The 15,945-nt window shown below is 43.1% G+C and overlaps 1 protein-coding gene across 10 annotated transcripts in view; it reads left to right on the forward strand.

The window, feature by feature from the left end:
• Nucleotides 1–1,466: 1,466 nt before the first annotated feature.
• The window catches only part of ATP2B3 (ATPase plasma membrane Ca2+ transporting 3), a 101,631-nt gene continuing 87,152 nt past the window's right edge, over nucleotides 1,467–15,945 (forward strand). For all 10 annotated transcript variants that reach the window (XM_032210740.1, XM_032210743.1, XM_032210736.1 and 7 more), the window contains exon 1: nucleotides 1,467–1,671. In XM_032210740.1, coding sequence (XP_032066631.1) covers nucleotides 1,467–1,671 — 205 coding nt within the window. The remainder of the gene's footprint in view (nucleotides 1,672–15,945) is intronic.

Raw genomic sequence — 15,945 nt, forward strand, 5'->3', positions numbered from 1 at the left:
AAAAACATTTAGGAAAAGAAAAGGAACATAAAGTCTTAGAGATATTTAAAGGCCCCTATTATGCTTCTTTAAACTCTTCACATGGAGAAAGACACACATGTCCTGGCCAAGCCTATTTGGGGGAATTAGCCCTTAGATCAGTGACGTGCGGTCAGCTTTAGGCCTGGTGAGGCACTTTTTAGACTTGTGGACTTCAACTCCCAGAATTCCACAGCCAGGCATGCTCAGTTCCGATTTAAAGCGACATCATTTTTCCCCCTTCCAAAATAAGTTTTCCCATTCTTTTTCTTCTCCCTCCCCCTCCTTCCTCCCTCTCTCCCTCCCTCCCCCCTCTCTCAAACAGACACATGCACACAGAGAACTTCGATCCCTCTCTCATTCACTCACTCTCAAACACAAACACAGATGTTGGATTGGATATATTTTCCAAAGGCTTGAAAGCAGCTCCTCTGCCATACCCCCGCCTTCCCCTGCTGCCTTCCGATCAAACTTTTTGAATTCCTTCCCCTTCCCCACACACGCACCTTTTCCAGCTCTGTTTCAGAGACGATTTCAACTCTGCTTCTCCCTGCCCTGCCCTCATGAAAGGCCAGAGCTCTGTCAGACTGAGCTAGTTGCTCCCAGAGAACTCTAAAAAGCCGCTAAAAATGCCCTTTACAGGAAGCGAGAGAATACGTGCCTCATTTGCATAAGGAATTTTTTGCTTGTTAACCCTTGCTTAACTCTTAAAAGGCGAAAAATTCCTTATGCAAAAGAGGCCCCTAGTTCTCTGGCCTCCTCCTATGGTTAACACAAAGCACTGTTCCAAGTCACTGTGAATCTGGCAGCAACTACCTTGGCTTTAATTATTTTAAAAAAATTCTTTAAAATTCTTTTTCTTTTCCTCATGACTGGTGAGGCCACGCCTCCCTTGCCTCTAGTGACTGCACATCCCTGCCTTAAGTCTAGTGCAACTGTTGTGCTGATGGAAATTATACATTCCTGACTTATTTCTATGTGCCATTGCAGACATTGGTTGACCTGAGAGCTTCGGGCTTTGCTGACGTGAATGAATGGCAGGAGCTTGATTACAACTGTTGCTTTTCCAACAGGTTTCCTTTGGGCAGCAGGAAAACCCTTTGTGCCAAACCCTAAGAAGGCCTTCATCTCTGCCTCTTCCATGGCTTGGCCCCCTGGCTGGCTGGCCTCTAGAAAACCTTGTGGCCCCACCCCTGAGGCTCTATAGAATGAATCCAGGAGACAGCCAGGACTGAGCAGGTAAGCAAGAAGAATTTGTAACCCAGAAACAGTGGGTGTGGACATTCTTTGCATAGATGATATTTTCTTTCTGGCCAATGTATGCCTTTCTCTGTTCCCCTCCTCACAGGTTCTTCCTTCCGTCTACCAGACTAACATAGCTCAAGTCTACTCTTCATCCCCCACACCTCTGCCCAGTGTACCCAGCTGGGCTGCGGCTCACTTCCAACATGGGAGAAATGGCCAACAGCGCTGTGGATTTTTATCCCAAAAACCAGCGGCGAGAAATGAACCATGCAGGTGGTTTTGGCTGCACCCTGTCGGAGCTGCGCTCCCTTATGGAGTTGCGTGGGCCTGAAGCTCTCCAGAAAGTCCAGGAGACCTACACAGATGTCAACGGGCTCTGCAGGAGACTCAAGACGTCCCCCACTGAAGGTACCAGATAAATGACTTGGGCAGGCTCATAATCAGTGGGATCATCAGGTCAGGACTTGGGAGCAGGACCCAAAGACATAGGCAGCAGAATAAATAGGGGCTTCCCTAGGACCCACTGCAGATGAAAGCAAGGAAAAGCATGTATAATCCTTACCATCTAAGGGACATCAGTGGCATGAAATAAAGGAAGCAAAATGCATTATTATACGTATAATAAGAATTGCCAGAGGATCGCACATTTTAAGGAATGCAAAGTAATAACTTTTATCATTTTAAGAGGGTCCTTTACAAAATGTTTAAATCCAATTTATTTTTCATATTCATCACTTTCAATAATGTCAAATTGTTCTCGTTGTTATTTAAGGATGCTTCGACCTCTCTTTATACCTGTAGTCTCAATATCACAATGGAAACTTGCTAAAATGTAGCCATTCCTTTCTTTTAAAATGCTTATATTAAAACTGTTCTATGACTTATAACCCACCATCTCAAAGTCAACTACACATATCTTAAGAGTGCTACATAGTGTAACCCATTAACCCTCTAAGAACTAGAACTAATAATCTAGCCTGTCCCTAAATAATCTACTATTATTCCAAGAATTAAAACATTACTTTCTTAACAAATTAATCAGACCTACTGATTTTAGTGGCAATATTTATTTAGGAGTATATATACCTGCATTGATGTTGAGGCACTACCGAAAACCCTTTCAAAACAAAGTCAAAGGGGAAGCTGTGTCAAAGGGAACAGCCATTGGATTGGCTACCCAAACAGGAAGTCAAAATGATTGGGGGACACATGCTATGCATGCAGAGAGGCCTCTTCCCGTGATAGCACCTGGTCTCATCAAGTTGGATCACCTCAACCCTTTAACTTTGAGGCATCAAAGTGGAATTGCTTGATTTTCAAAATGAAGGCACTATCTCAAATTACAATGCTATGGAGGTCTAGACCAATGTGACATATTTGTTATAGAAAAGCCATTTCACGCAGACATAAGAATTAGAATTTTTTAAAAGCAAGGTTCCCTTTACCTCACCTAGAGTATGCTTCCTATAGTACATGATATATTGACAATATCAATATCTATCTATCTATCTATCTATCTATCTATCTATCTATCTATCTATCTATCTATCTACCTACCTACCTACCTACCTACCTACCTACCTACCTACCCATCCACCCACCCACCCATCCATCCACCCACCCACCCATCCATCCATCCACCCACTATCCATCCATCCATCCTTCATTTATCTTCTGTCATCTATCATCTATTTATCTATCATCTATCAATTATATCTATCTATCTATTTATCTATCTATCTGTCTGTCTGTCTGTCTGTCTACCTACCTACCTATCCAGCCACCCACCCATCCATCCATCCACCCACCCACCATCCATCCATCCTTCATTTATCTTCTGTCATCTATCATCTATTTATCTATCATCTATTTATCTATCATCTATCAATTATCTTATCTATCTATCTATCTATCTATCTATCTATCTATCTATCATCTATCTATCTATCTATCTATCTATCTATCTATATATCTATCATCTATCTATCTATCTATCTATCCATCCATCCATCCATCCATCCATCCATCCATCCATCCATCCATCCATCCATCCACCCACCCACCCACCCACCCATTATTTTCAGTAATTGGATGCTTAGCATCCTTAAATATCCACTCCTGGCACCTGACACAGAAATATAATTAAATCACTTATTCCCAAGTGGCCCGGGGTGAACTTTGTCAGGATAGTTAGTGTCTGCCTAGATCATTTATTTGTCACCATTTCTAGCAACAGGCTCCAGAGAGTTGGGTGGGAGGGTGAACACGATTAAAAGGAAGAAGTTTGAAGCTTCTAAATATGTGTGAAGGGTGTGATTACGTGTTGCCTAAATCTGACAAGTGTTTTGTGCAATCCTATGCTGGAATCAAATAACCAGAGTGCTATATGTGTGAGGTAGCTGGATATCTGTGTAATGAGCCTTTGTAAGAGAAAGGAACAAAGCCATGTAATTTTCCTTCTATCCAAAGCTACAGGGATAGACCAAAGGAGCAATTCCAATAACTTGTCTATCCTCTCTACTTTCCCAATAGTTTTCATTTAGATCAAGGGGTGGGCAATCTACAGCCCTCTGTGTCCTTTTTTCCCCCATCCTCCAAAGCCCACCCCCACACTTGAGATTATCCTACCAAAGTCTGACAGCAATCACAGATTACAGAGAGCACAATTTTGCACAGGATTCCATTTTCTTACTTCTTTTCAAAAGCCCTCCAAGTGGGAGATGATCTAAATCAAGTGCCAATCTCCCTAGTGATGGCATTGCGCCGTTCCCATCCCTCCAGAGTCCTCAATTATCCATTAAACACCAGAGTGCCTCTCCAAGACTTAGAGGGCTGGACACAACTCATTTGGACCATATCCCCCTAGGGCAGTGTTTCTCAATCTTGATGACTTTGGCTGAGGAATTCTGGGAGTCGAAGTCCACAGGACTTGAAGTCGCCAAGGTTGAGAAACACTGCCCTAGAGTTTTATTTTCTTGCTGTAATCAGATTACTTGGGGGGAAACTCCAAATCGCTTGAACAAGTGGCACTCTTGGCGAAGCGAGCCATCTCCCCACAAAAGTGACTACAGTGGTACAAGACTATCCCAAGGAAGCTCTTTGGTGGGAGGTTCAAGGTAAACTAAGAGATGCTCTTCTGCCTCCAGAACGTGGTTGCGCTGTGGAATCCACCCACCAGAAAAGCTGTAGAGTTGCTTGTCTCCAGGTTGGATAGCTTTAAAAGTCATATTGGAGGAAATTCAGACTATAAGTATTTATTTATTTATTATTTATTAAATCGATTTATAGGCCGCCCAATCCCGGAGGACTCCGGGCGGCTTACATCGAAAGAAAGAAGAATAATTAAAAAATGACAATAAAAACATGTAAAAAACAACACACATACATTCGTTACGATCGGAGCTGGACCTCAACAATGAGGTCAACAGCCCCAGGCCTGCCAGAATAGCCAGGTTTTAACAGCTTTTCTGAAGGCCATGAGAGTGGGCGAGGTCCGGATTTCTGGGGGTAGCTCGTTCCAAAGGGTCAGAGCAGCCACAGAGAAAGCTCTCCTCCGGGGAGCCGCCAGCCGGCATTGTCTGGCTGACGGCATCTGAAGGAGGCCCACCATGTGGGATCTCACCAGCCGTTGGGAGGAATGTGGCAGTAGGCAGTCTCGGAGGTATCCTGGCCCTAAGCCATGTAGGGCTTTAAAGGTAATAACCAACAGCTTGAATCGTGCTCGGAGACCAATAGGTAGCCAGTGCAGCTCGCGGAGGATCGGTGTGACGTGGATGTACCTAGGTACACCCAATATCGCTTGCACGGCTATTCTTCAGTAACTATTCTTCATTATTGCTATGAGTTCCAGCATGACAGGCAAGGGGCTATGGGGCACAAGAGAGTGGGTTCCAATGGCTTTATGATCGGCTTAGAGTTTGACTGGAAGCATTTGGTTGGTCACTATGGTCCAACATATTGTTACTATCTCTGGGCTGCAGAAACACGGAAGACTGCTATATGCAGCAAAGAACTAGAAGTTTTTCTAACATCTTAATGATAGTCTGTATTTTTGTAAATATGCAAAAATGTGAAGGAAGTTTCTTACATTCCGGACAGGGAAAATATTCTCTCTCTCTTTTTTTTCATTGAAAATTTTGAAAAAAACTTTTACAAATGTTTACCTCCCTCCCCCTCCCCTCCCGCCCAACCACCCCACCTCCCCCCCCCCCCCCGGCTTCCCAGAACCAATACAGGGTATAAATCTTTAACAAAGATATTCTAAGATAAATAAAAAAAGTTTAAAAAGTTAGTATCATCTTTCATTTGAGCTTTAACTCCTCTTTGCTAGGCTAGCTCTAAACAGATTATATCATTCCTTGTTTCTTCAGTCATAAGCTATCTGGAATTTCTTAGTCCCATATTTATTTTGAGTATAGTCAATCCATCTTCTCCACTCCAGTTTATATCTCTCATTTGAATGGTCCTTGAGGTATGCTGATATTTTAGCCATCTCTGCTAGATTTGTTACTTTTAATGTCCATTCTTGAATAGTAGGCAAATCTTCCTTCTTCCAGTATTGGTGCAATACTGGAAAATATTCTCTTCTGATGTGAGCTAATGTTAAAGCAAAAGAAAAGGCCAGAATCCATGACTAAGTGTGCAATTCTATGCATATTGGCTCATAAGAACACTCTTCTATATTCAATTTTAGTTAGTACGTTTAGGGGCTTAAAGCAATTGAAGGAAAGATTTACCAAGATAGTCCAATTTCACACTATTGTGAATAGAGTAGTGGAGACAGATCAATCTATATTAACCCAAATCTCTTGGTTTTGATTCCCTTGACATGGCAAGAATTACGCTGCTTGACTGGACTTTATACAGACTAAAGCTTGAAATATTCCGAGAGGCTTGATTTAGTGACCCATGGAAGATAGACGGCTTAACTGTTCGGGAGGTGATTTGACCCAGTGCTTTATGTTCTTCCCCGATGGTTGAACAAAACAGCTCCTTTTCCTTCAATCCAGTTCATCTCCAGGGAAAAGTAACAAACCGACATAGAGGTTTTGGCTTTAGGCTACCCTACTGGATCTCCAGGGCCTTTTAAATATTCCATTTCATGGGGCTCTGATACCTCTGATACATTTCACCCATTTCAAGCCCCATCCAGTTGTGACTCTTCCTCAGGTGACTAGAGCAAGAAAAGAAAATTGTATTTCTAAGCAGTGGTGAATAACCATGACAGCCCTTGAAGTTCCAAGAAACTGCAACGTAATTTTCTCAGCAGTGCCTAAGGTTTCTCTTAAACTTAACGTTGTATGGACACCCAGGGAAAATGAATTCTAATCCCCTCCATGAAACAAAAATCTTAGCCTGCTCATTTCTGTAGGTTCCCTAGTCACATAATCAAGGGTCATCAAGCTGAATAAACAGAACTGGTCAATTATATGGTTGTTTATGGAAACACCTGTTCTGTAGCTCAATTGCCTAAAAAATGCCCACTGGTTTTCTAAGCCTAAGTATCACAAGGGCAGAGATTGTAGGAGTTCTGAGATATAGATTTTTAGGCATTCTTGACGCAATTCATGGCAACTTGTTTAAGGGTGGTAGAGTCAACTCTTTCTCCTTGGCTCTATTTTCTTCAGCTGTTTTCCAAAAGGGTTTTGGATTTTTCTTCTCCTGGTAATGGCAGTGATACATCACATGTCCAAATTTCTTGCTCAAGGGTGGAAGGGAAAAAGAAACTATTTACAAAGAAATTATGTATGGTTTTATATAATGCATCCATATACATATTTCCTGGTGTTTGGTGCAAGATTTAAGATATCAGTGTTCTTTTTTTTTTAAATCTAGAACCAATACTTTCCAAAAGAAAAGAACATTTCCTTCAAGTTGAGCTCAACTCTTGATGAATTCATGTACACATCTATATAATTGTCTGGCCAATGATATAGAAGTGTCTTGCCACTGCCTTCATCTGGACTTATTATTATTATACAATTGTATCACAGCGGCCAGTTGTTTCGCCGGATTTGGCATTGGTTACTAGTCGGGCCCCACCCAGGGGCCTAGGATGTCGTAACGTATTTTCGTAATATGCGTGCAGATCCAAGCAGTGCGGCTTTTTGCATTTGACTGATGGTGATTTTGTCAATTTTTAACTGTTTTAAATGTAATTCCAGTGCTTTTGGAATAGCACCCAGTGTGCCAATTACCACTGGAATTATCAGAATATATCCTTTGATTCCTTCAGGGTGTAAACTCTATAATCAATTAAGTCATAACTGGGCCCAGATTGGCAAAATAATAAAAGTTCTATTCCCAAGGAGCTACATAAGAGATACAGCAAAAATATACAGCTAGTAACATTATACTCCACAGCATCATTATACAACAGCATCATTTTGAGTTCTATCTTCCAACTCCAAAGTTGGGCCAAAGATATCACTGTCTTCTTGCAGAGGCAAGCAGTGCTGGACTATATGGACAAAGAGCACTAGAACTTCTGGGGTTCTTTTGGATTTTGCATTCGCTGGCTGGGGAATTCTGGGAGTTGAAGTCCGGACATCTTCAAGTTGCCAAGGTTGAGAAACACTGTTCTAAAAGGACAGGCGAACTGAGGGCTTCCCTTGCCTGCTTTGCTCTCTGTATAAAACAATCTGGGTTTCCAAGTATAGGAAAGCAGCAGAGCTCCGGGAAAGCACCAGAGAATTCAAAGCAGACCCATTCTGTCTGCCTGCCTACCTCCACCTCTCTTCCTTTGCTGCTTTCTCCTTGAATTGTCCTTGAGGTTGCTGCAGCCAAGGCTGGTTTCATTCTCTGCTGCAGGGAGCTGCAGGCTTTTTTCCCATCGTACTGAGAAGGGGAGGAGGGGAACCAGGCAAGGAAGAACAGGGCAGCAGGCAAGTGCTATGAGGAAGGAAGGAAGGAAGGAAGGAAGGAAGGAAAGAAGGAAGGAAGGAAGGAAGGAAGGAAAGAAGGAAGGAGCATAGGAGAGGAGGAAAAAGCAACCAAAGAACAACCAGAACGAGAAAGGGGTTAGATGATCATCCAGACAGAGAACCCAAGGGAAAAATTGATTTTTGTGGCTCTCACTGACACAGAACAAAAATCAACAAGCATTCCTGGATGATCCATATTCCCTGTGCCACTCGGCAAACACACTGTCTTTTGCTCACACCACTCCTGTCCTTTTCTCCTTTCCATCTCTTGCCTTCTTTTCTTTAGTCTTTCTTTCTATTCATTCCCTCCTCCCCAGGCATTAGCAATTCGACTGAGTTTTCTCAGCCCTACATTTGAGGAGCTGTCTCTGATACGGCACCCCAGTAGTGAACTGGTGGTTCATACTGTATACCTATTTGTTTGGGGATGGAATTTAGGATGGTGCAGTTGTTGCTCTTGTTTTAAATTTCATAATAAATTGCCTGGACTATCTTTTTTTTTTCTTCATTTTTTCTATCTGTTAAGTGGCTGGACAAGGGACAATAAACTGGAGCTAAATTCTGATCTGATCAAGCCCGTTGGTCTGGTTACCATGAGGTTCAATAAGTTTGACTGTCTAATTCCTCAACCATGGCATACATTGGTCACAGTCAGAGGTGGGTTCCTACCAGTTTGCACCTATTCGGTAGAACCGGTTCGTCAAATCTACCGGTTAGAAGACGTTCCACCAGTGGACCCGGAAAGCAGGCCACACCTACAGAAGAGATTCCAAATTTTTTTGAAACCCACCACTGGTCACATTGCATCATCCTTGTGCCCCTTTATTGGATTCCTGTAAGATCTTTTATTGGAAGAAAGGATTCTCTTTATTGGAAGAAAACTCTAGAAAAAGTGCAGAGAAGGGCACCCAGGATGATTAGGGGACGGGAGACTAAAACATATGAAGAACGGTTACAGGAACTGGGCATGGCTAGTCTAGTGAAGAGAAGGACCAGGGGAGACATGATAGCAGTCTTCCAATATTTGAGGGGCTGCCACAGAGAGGAGAGGGTCAAAGCTATTTTTCAAAGCACCCGACAAAGAATCATGGATGGAAACTGACCAAGGAGAGATTCAAGCTAGAAATAAGGAGGAACTTTCTGACAGTGAGAACAATCAACCAATGGAACAGATTGCTTTTGGAAGTTGTGGGAGGTTCATCACTTGAGACTTTCAAGAAGAGATTGGACTGCCATTTGTCAGATATGGTGTGGTCTCCTGCTTGAGCAGGGGGGCGGACTACATGACCTACAAGGTCCCTTCCAACTCTGTTAATCTGCTAAAGGATCTTCAAAAAGGATTCTGATTTTGACAGATTACATTGCCTCCCTATTCCTATTGAGCCCAGGTCAATGTGCTGGATCAGGGGTTCCCAAGCATTGGGCCCTATGGCCCACAACTGTGCTGTGTTAATGGTGGGCTGGCTTCCATGAGCAGTGGTGTCCACACATACACACAACCTAACTTGTGCGAGTCAAGTTCGCATAAATTGAGCAGTACACATGTATATGCATACTCACGCGGCCCCATTTCCCTTCCACCGCCCAGGGCTGCCAAGCCACGAAGGTTGGGGACCGCTGTGCTAGCTGCCTGAGGCCATGTCCTCACTTTTATCTAACATGCCCTGATGATATCTTTCTTTCTGTCAGATCCTCCTGGCATGGCCTTCATTTTATTCCCGGTCCATGAGCAAGACAGTCAAGTTATTCTTAGCTGCACTGATGTTAAAGTGATGCTTTCCCTTATTCTGACACTATCCAAGGGCACCCTTGAGTCCTTTAAAAACCCGTAGGCTTTGATTTTCTGATTGTACATCATCAGGTAGGGGTTGACGCTTAGCAATCACATTGATAAATCAGAGGTGGGTTCCTACCAGTTCGCACCTATTCGGTAGAACCGGTTCGTCAAATCTACCGAACCGGTTAGAAGAGGTTCCACCAGTGGACCTGGAAAGCAGGCCACACCTACAGAAGAGGTTCCAGAAGTTTTTGAAACCCACCACTGGTCCTTGGATAGGATTATTCTACACTATCATGCTCATATTTATAAAACTCAGTGCCTCTGTGAAAGGTAAGGGTGACTACTGCGTTTGTGGTGCAATCAGAATATTGCGTGTGTTGAAGTTGTTTTAACGCAAACCAAAGATGCCTTTTAAAAAACAAGTTTACATCCTATTCTTATGCATGCCAGGGCTGTGTGTGAGGTAATTTAAGGTGGTTCTGACAAGTGTCGTCGGCATCTTCATATCCGGTCACATGGGCAGCAAGCCACTCCCATCCGGTCACATGGGCAGCAAGCCACTCCCACAAAGGAGGCCACACCCACAGAGTAGGTTCAAACAATTTTTGAAACCCACCACTGTGATAAATCTTCTGCAGGGTGATCTAACTCCAACCTGCCTCAGGTCTTAACAACACAACCATTACCAGTCTAATTTAATCCACCTACTTTGCTGCGCATGGTTGTCTTTTCCTCTTTTCTCCCATTTTCCCCAGCATTACAGATTTCTCTGTAGAACTTGGTCTTCGTCCCCATCAATTATCTTGGGAAAGACAGATTGCTAAAGTTATTTGAAACAGACAATGGAGTAGAATAGAGATTGGCAAGGAAGTCAGCCAACTTCATGCTCGTATGGATTTCTGCTGACTCAGGGGTGGGCGGTGAGCATTAGAATTTGGTGGTGGAAAGGCCCTGAAACTGTACTAACCTGCCAAAAAACTGTCATCGTTATTCCTCCCACTGCTTCTTTCCAATCCTATTCCTCAAGTGGAATAAGCTGCTGATCTGAAGGTAGGGGTGGAGCAGAAAAATGACGGATGGGCAAGAATTTAAGGCAGGAAAGATTCACCTTTTCAAGGAAGAGTAGAATTCAGAAGACTGTTGGAGAGCCTTCTGCACCATAACTACTTAACAACTGCTGTTCTGATCCACGGAAGAAACTGAGCGAATGCTGGCTGGGGAATTCTGGGAGTTGAAGTCCGAACATCTTCAAGTTGCCAAGGTTGAGAAACACTGTTCTATAGGCTCACCCTATAGGAACAGAGTTTTGCAAAAGTGTAGATCAAATGTTTTGAATCCAATGTGATGTACTGTATACAAAAAGGGTGTTAGAGTAATTATTGTTTTTCAGGAAACAATAAGGATACTGCTTGGGTTTTTGTTTCAGAAGAAAATCGCATTGTGTTGAAGTGTTCTCCTTTAAGCATTTTTAGGACTGTAATATTATTATTATTAGAGACATACTATACAGAGGACATTCCTCTGTTTTGTGAATGCCCAAGTTGTGACACGGCAAGGGATCAGATGCAGTTGCTCAAAGTTGCATCAAAGAATCATAGCTGATTTTGGGGGTAAAATTGATTGCCCCCCCAAAAAAAACCTATAAACAGGCAGAATAAAGTATAGTAGAACATTTAACATATGGGTTTTAAACCTACATGAAATGTACACATGGAAGCGGATATACAGTGTGTGCAGTGGTGGGATTCAAATAATTTACCAACCAGTTCTCTGCCCTAATGACCAGCTGGGTAGGCAGGGCTCACTGGTCATGTGATCATGTGGGCGTGGCCAATTCAATGTCACTCAGGTCGATGGGCACTTCGCCTTAGTTGTTACAATGGTAATAAGGGTTAACCGGAGAGGCAGTTTCTGTAAGCAGGGCAATAAAGATGAGGCTAGAAACAACACCAGAATGTTTCCTTCCTGCCTTCCTTACAGGATTAGCCCTGTAAAGTAGGGGGGGGGGACCAAAATGAGATTTCTTCCAACAACCGGTTCTCTGAACTACTTAGAAAGTTACCAACCGGTTCCCCCGAATAGGTGCGAACTGGCTGAATCCCACCACTGAGTGTGTGTACCTTTTGGAAAAAATAAAACAAAATGGCCCCATTCCCTTGGAATTGTTACCCTTGATGGGTAAAAGGTTGCCCATCTCTACTCTGGACAAAGACTTCTTCAGTGGATGCCATGTCCATTCCCAGTCAATTTAAAGTTGGTGTTCCGTGTGAAGGGGAAGCTCCAAAGGCCTTTGAGATACCTACCCAAAATGGATTCTTGGTCTCCAGACTGAGTAGCAGTTTTTTCTAATTACAGTCTTTTCCACTCATTGGAAATTTATTGTATTTCTTCTTGTATCCATTTCTGAGGTGATGATTCACTGGCCACTCTAGTTTATAACATCGCCAAGTTCTATTGGTACTTTTTAGAGTAAAAAAATAGGAAATCAGTCCATGCAAATGAGTATACAGTCTGTACAGTGGTGGGATTCAAATAATTTAACAACTGGTTCTCTGCACTAATGACCATCTGGGTAGGTGGGGCTCGGTGGTCATGTGACTGGGTGGGCGTGGCCAACTCAATGTCACTCAGGTCGATGGACGCTTCGCCTTAGCTGTTAGAATGTAATAAGGGTTAACCGGAGAGGCAGTTTCTGTAAGCAGGGCAATAAAGATTAGGCTAGAAACAATACTAGAATGTTTCCTTCCTGCCTTCCTTACAGGATTAGTCCTGTAAAGTGGGAAAAAACAAAAGGAGATTTCTTCCAACAACCAGTTCTCCGAACTGCTTAGAAAGTTACCAATCGGTTCTCCTGAATCGGTGTGAACTGGCTGAATCCCACCACTGAGTCTGTAGGTTCGTCAAACAAGAAGGGAGATCAATACAATGTGAGAAAATGCTGGATTTTGGAATGTGATGTTGGTGAAACCCATAAACCTGAAGACAATCTTCTTGCCGTTTGCTGGGCTCTTTGCCCGTCCTGATTTAGCTAATAATAATAATGCTAGTTCTCAAAAACATTTCTGCTAGGAAGCACCGACCTTATATGTCCTTTTTATTGGTCTGTCATGTCTCCAGGCTCCAAGAATAACAATGCGGGGGGGGGGGGGAGTCTTTGGAAGAGTGCCAGAGTTGGAGGATAAATTTTGCCTGGGCTATATCTATGTCTGCATGTTGTTTCAAAATGCAGTAGGCCGTGTGGCGTATGAGTCTGTGTGATGTGGTTGGCTTTTCATCTGGCTTTGGTGTGTGCAGCATGAATGTTTTGTCTGTTTGTATTTGCTAGAGATGATTCATTTTTAACATGTTGGGCCTCTGGGGGTATTACTAGTCCCCGGGCTTCTGAAGTTCAAACCCAGATTCTATTTTGCATTCGGTCGGGGTTTTTTGTATCTCTCTGTATATCCTGCATTGTCCTTCTGTGGAATGTGTGTTAGAACAGAAAATAGCAATCAAAAGAATGGATCTGTATTTTGGCATTTTTATAATCCGTTGGGGCTCCCTTTGGACAAATACTTTTATCTCCTTAGTTTACATTTTGGGATGTAAATGATTTGTGGCTGGTAGAAAACACTCTTACAAATGGATCTACCCATCAAAACATTGGGTAACATTCCATCATATATTTTTTCCCTGATGATTAACATCTGATCCAGAGGTGGGTTCCTACCAGTTCGCACCTATTCGGTAGAACCGGTTCATCAAATCTACCGAACCGGTTAGAAGAGGTTCCACCAGTGGACCCGGAAAGCAGACCACACCTACAGAAGAGGTTCCAAATTTTTTTGAAACCCACCACTGGTCTTTGAATATGATTATTCGACACTATCAGGCTCATATTTATAAAACTCAGGGCCTCTGTGAAAGGTAAAGATGACTCCTGCGTTTGTGGTGCAATCAGAACATTGCATGAGTTGAAGTTGTTTTAACGCAAACCAAAGATGCCTTTTAAAAAACAAGTTTACATCATATTCTTGTGCATGCCAGTGCTGTGTATGAGGTAACTTAAGGTGGTTCTGACAAGTGTCGTCGGCATCTTCATATCCGGACACATGGGCGGCAAGCCACTCCCATCCGGTCACATGGGTGGCAAGCCATTCCCACAAAGGAGGCTACACCCACAGAGTAGGTTCCAACAATTTTTGAAAGCCACCACTGATCTGATCCCAAAAGGCTGAAGTACTTTAATTCCTTTGAGGATCCTGGCATCCATGGTGCTACTTTTTTTAAAATTCTGTGTCTTAATCCAGAAGCTTCTTTACAAACAATAGTGAACAAAATTTTTACCTTCTTGCCAAGTGGACTTTTTATTGTCTTTTATCTTGTAAGCGGTCAGGAGTAGGAGCAATTCAGTGGCATACACCTTTAATAAATTATATTATCATCACTACCATGATGCGAAAAAGTTTCTGCTTTTACTTGCTTCACCTGAACAAGATATTAAGACCACAGAGGAATAAGCCAGATTTTTTGTAGTCAACTTGGTAAGCGTAGAAGCAGTGGTGGGTTATGACCAGTACGCCTTGGTACCTGCTGGGAGCACCGGCTACCGTTCCGGTACGGTGCTCCGGGAAGCCCGCCCGCCCATGCTCCTTAGCGATATTTGAGTTCTTTGGAGCTTCTGCGCACGCACAGAGAGCCTGCGCGATGCTCCGCTGAGCAGCTGGAGCGTTGTGGAGGTGTTGCGGAATGTCACAGGTGGTAAGTACGGAAGGGTGTGCGCTGCACGAGTGTGCGCGTGTGCTGCGTGCATTCATGTGGTGGACGCTGGGCCGCGTTGCACCGTACTGGTTGCATCGGGATCCGGAACCACCCCTGCCTAGAAGACAAAATGAAATTGCACCTACACATTATAATATCCTGTGAAAGCTTACTAGTTAATTAGAGAGATAGCTCCTTTGTGGTTGTGTGTATTCACTATACTGAATTCTTTTTCTTTTATTGAGAATTTTGAAAAAAAAGAAAAAAAACTTTTACAAATATTTACTTCCCTACCCTCACCCCCCCACCCACCCCCCACAATCTTCTCCCCCCACCCCCTGACTTCCCAGAACCAATACAGGGTATAAATCTTTAACAAAAACATTCTAAAATGAACTTTTGGTAGAAAAGGGTGTTTCTTTTTCTTTTTAATTGAAAATTTTGGAAAAAAAAAACCTTTTACAAATATTTACCTCCCTCCCCAACCAAACCTCACCCCCACCCCCAACCTTCCCACCCCTCCGGCTTCCCAGAACCAATACAGGGTATAAATCTTTAACAAAGATATTCTAAGATAAACTTTAAAAAAAAGTTAATATCATCTTTCATTTGAGCTTTAACTCCTCTTTGCTAGGCTAGCTCTAAACAGATTATATCATTCCTTGTTTCTTCAGTCATAAACTATCTGGAATTTCTTAGTCCCATATTTATTTTGAGTATCTTCTCCATCTTCTCCACTCCAGTTTATATCTCGTTTGAGTGGTCCTTGAGATATGCTGAAATTTTGGCCATCTCTGCTAGGTTTGTTACTTTCAATGTCCATTCTTGAATAGTAGGCAAATATACTGAACTCTTTTTCAGGGTTTGCACAATTCACTGAGCTTTAAGCTGACTTTAAGCTGAATGAGCCTCACAAGACATGTGTAGCCGACATCAAGCCTTCACATCAAGCCAATTACCTCCACTAGACCGATTAGATCCCACAGATTAGGCCTCCTCCGAATCCCATCCGCTGGCCAGTGTCAACTGGCAACTACCCGGAGGAGAGCCTTCTCAGTGGCTGCTCCGGCCCTCTGGAACGAACTCCCTGTGGAGATTCGAACCCTCACCACCCTCCAGGCCTTCCGCAAAGCCCTCAAAACCTGGCTGTTCCGACAGGCCTGGGGCTAAAGAGCTGTTGCCCCCAGCTCGAATGGTATGACTGTTGTGAGTTTTAAATTATATATTGTTATGTTTGTT

The sequence above is a fragment of the Thamnophis elegans genome, chromosome 2 (assembly GCF_009769535.1).
Source record: "Thamnophis elegans isolate rThaEle1 chromosome 2, rThaEle1.pri, whole genome shotgun sequence".
Classification (NCBI taxonomy): domain Eukaryota; kingdom Metazoa; phylum Chordata; class Lepidosauria; order Squamata; family Colubridae; genus Thamnophis; species Thamnophis elegans.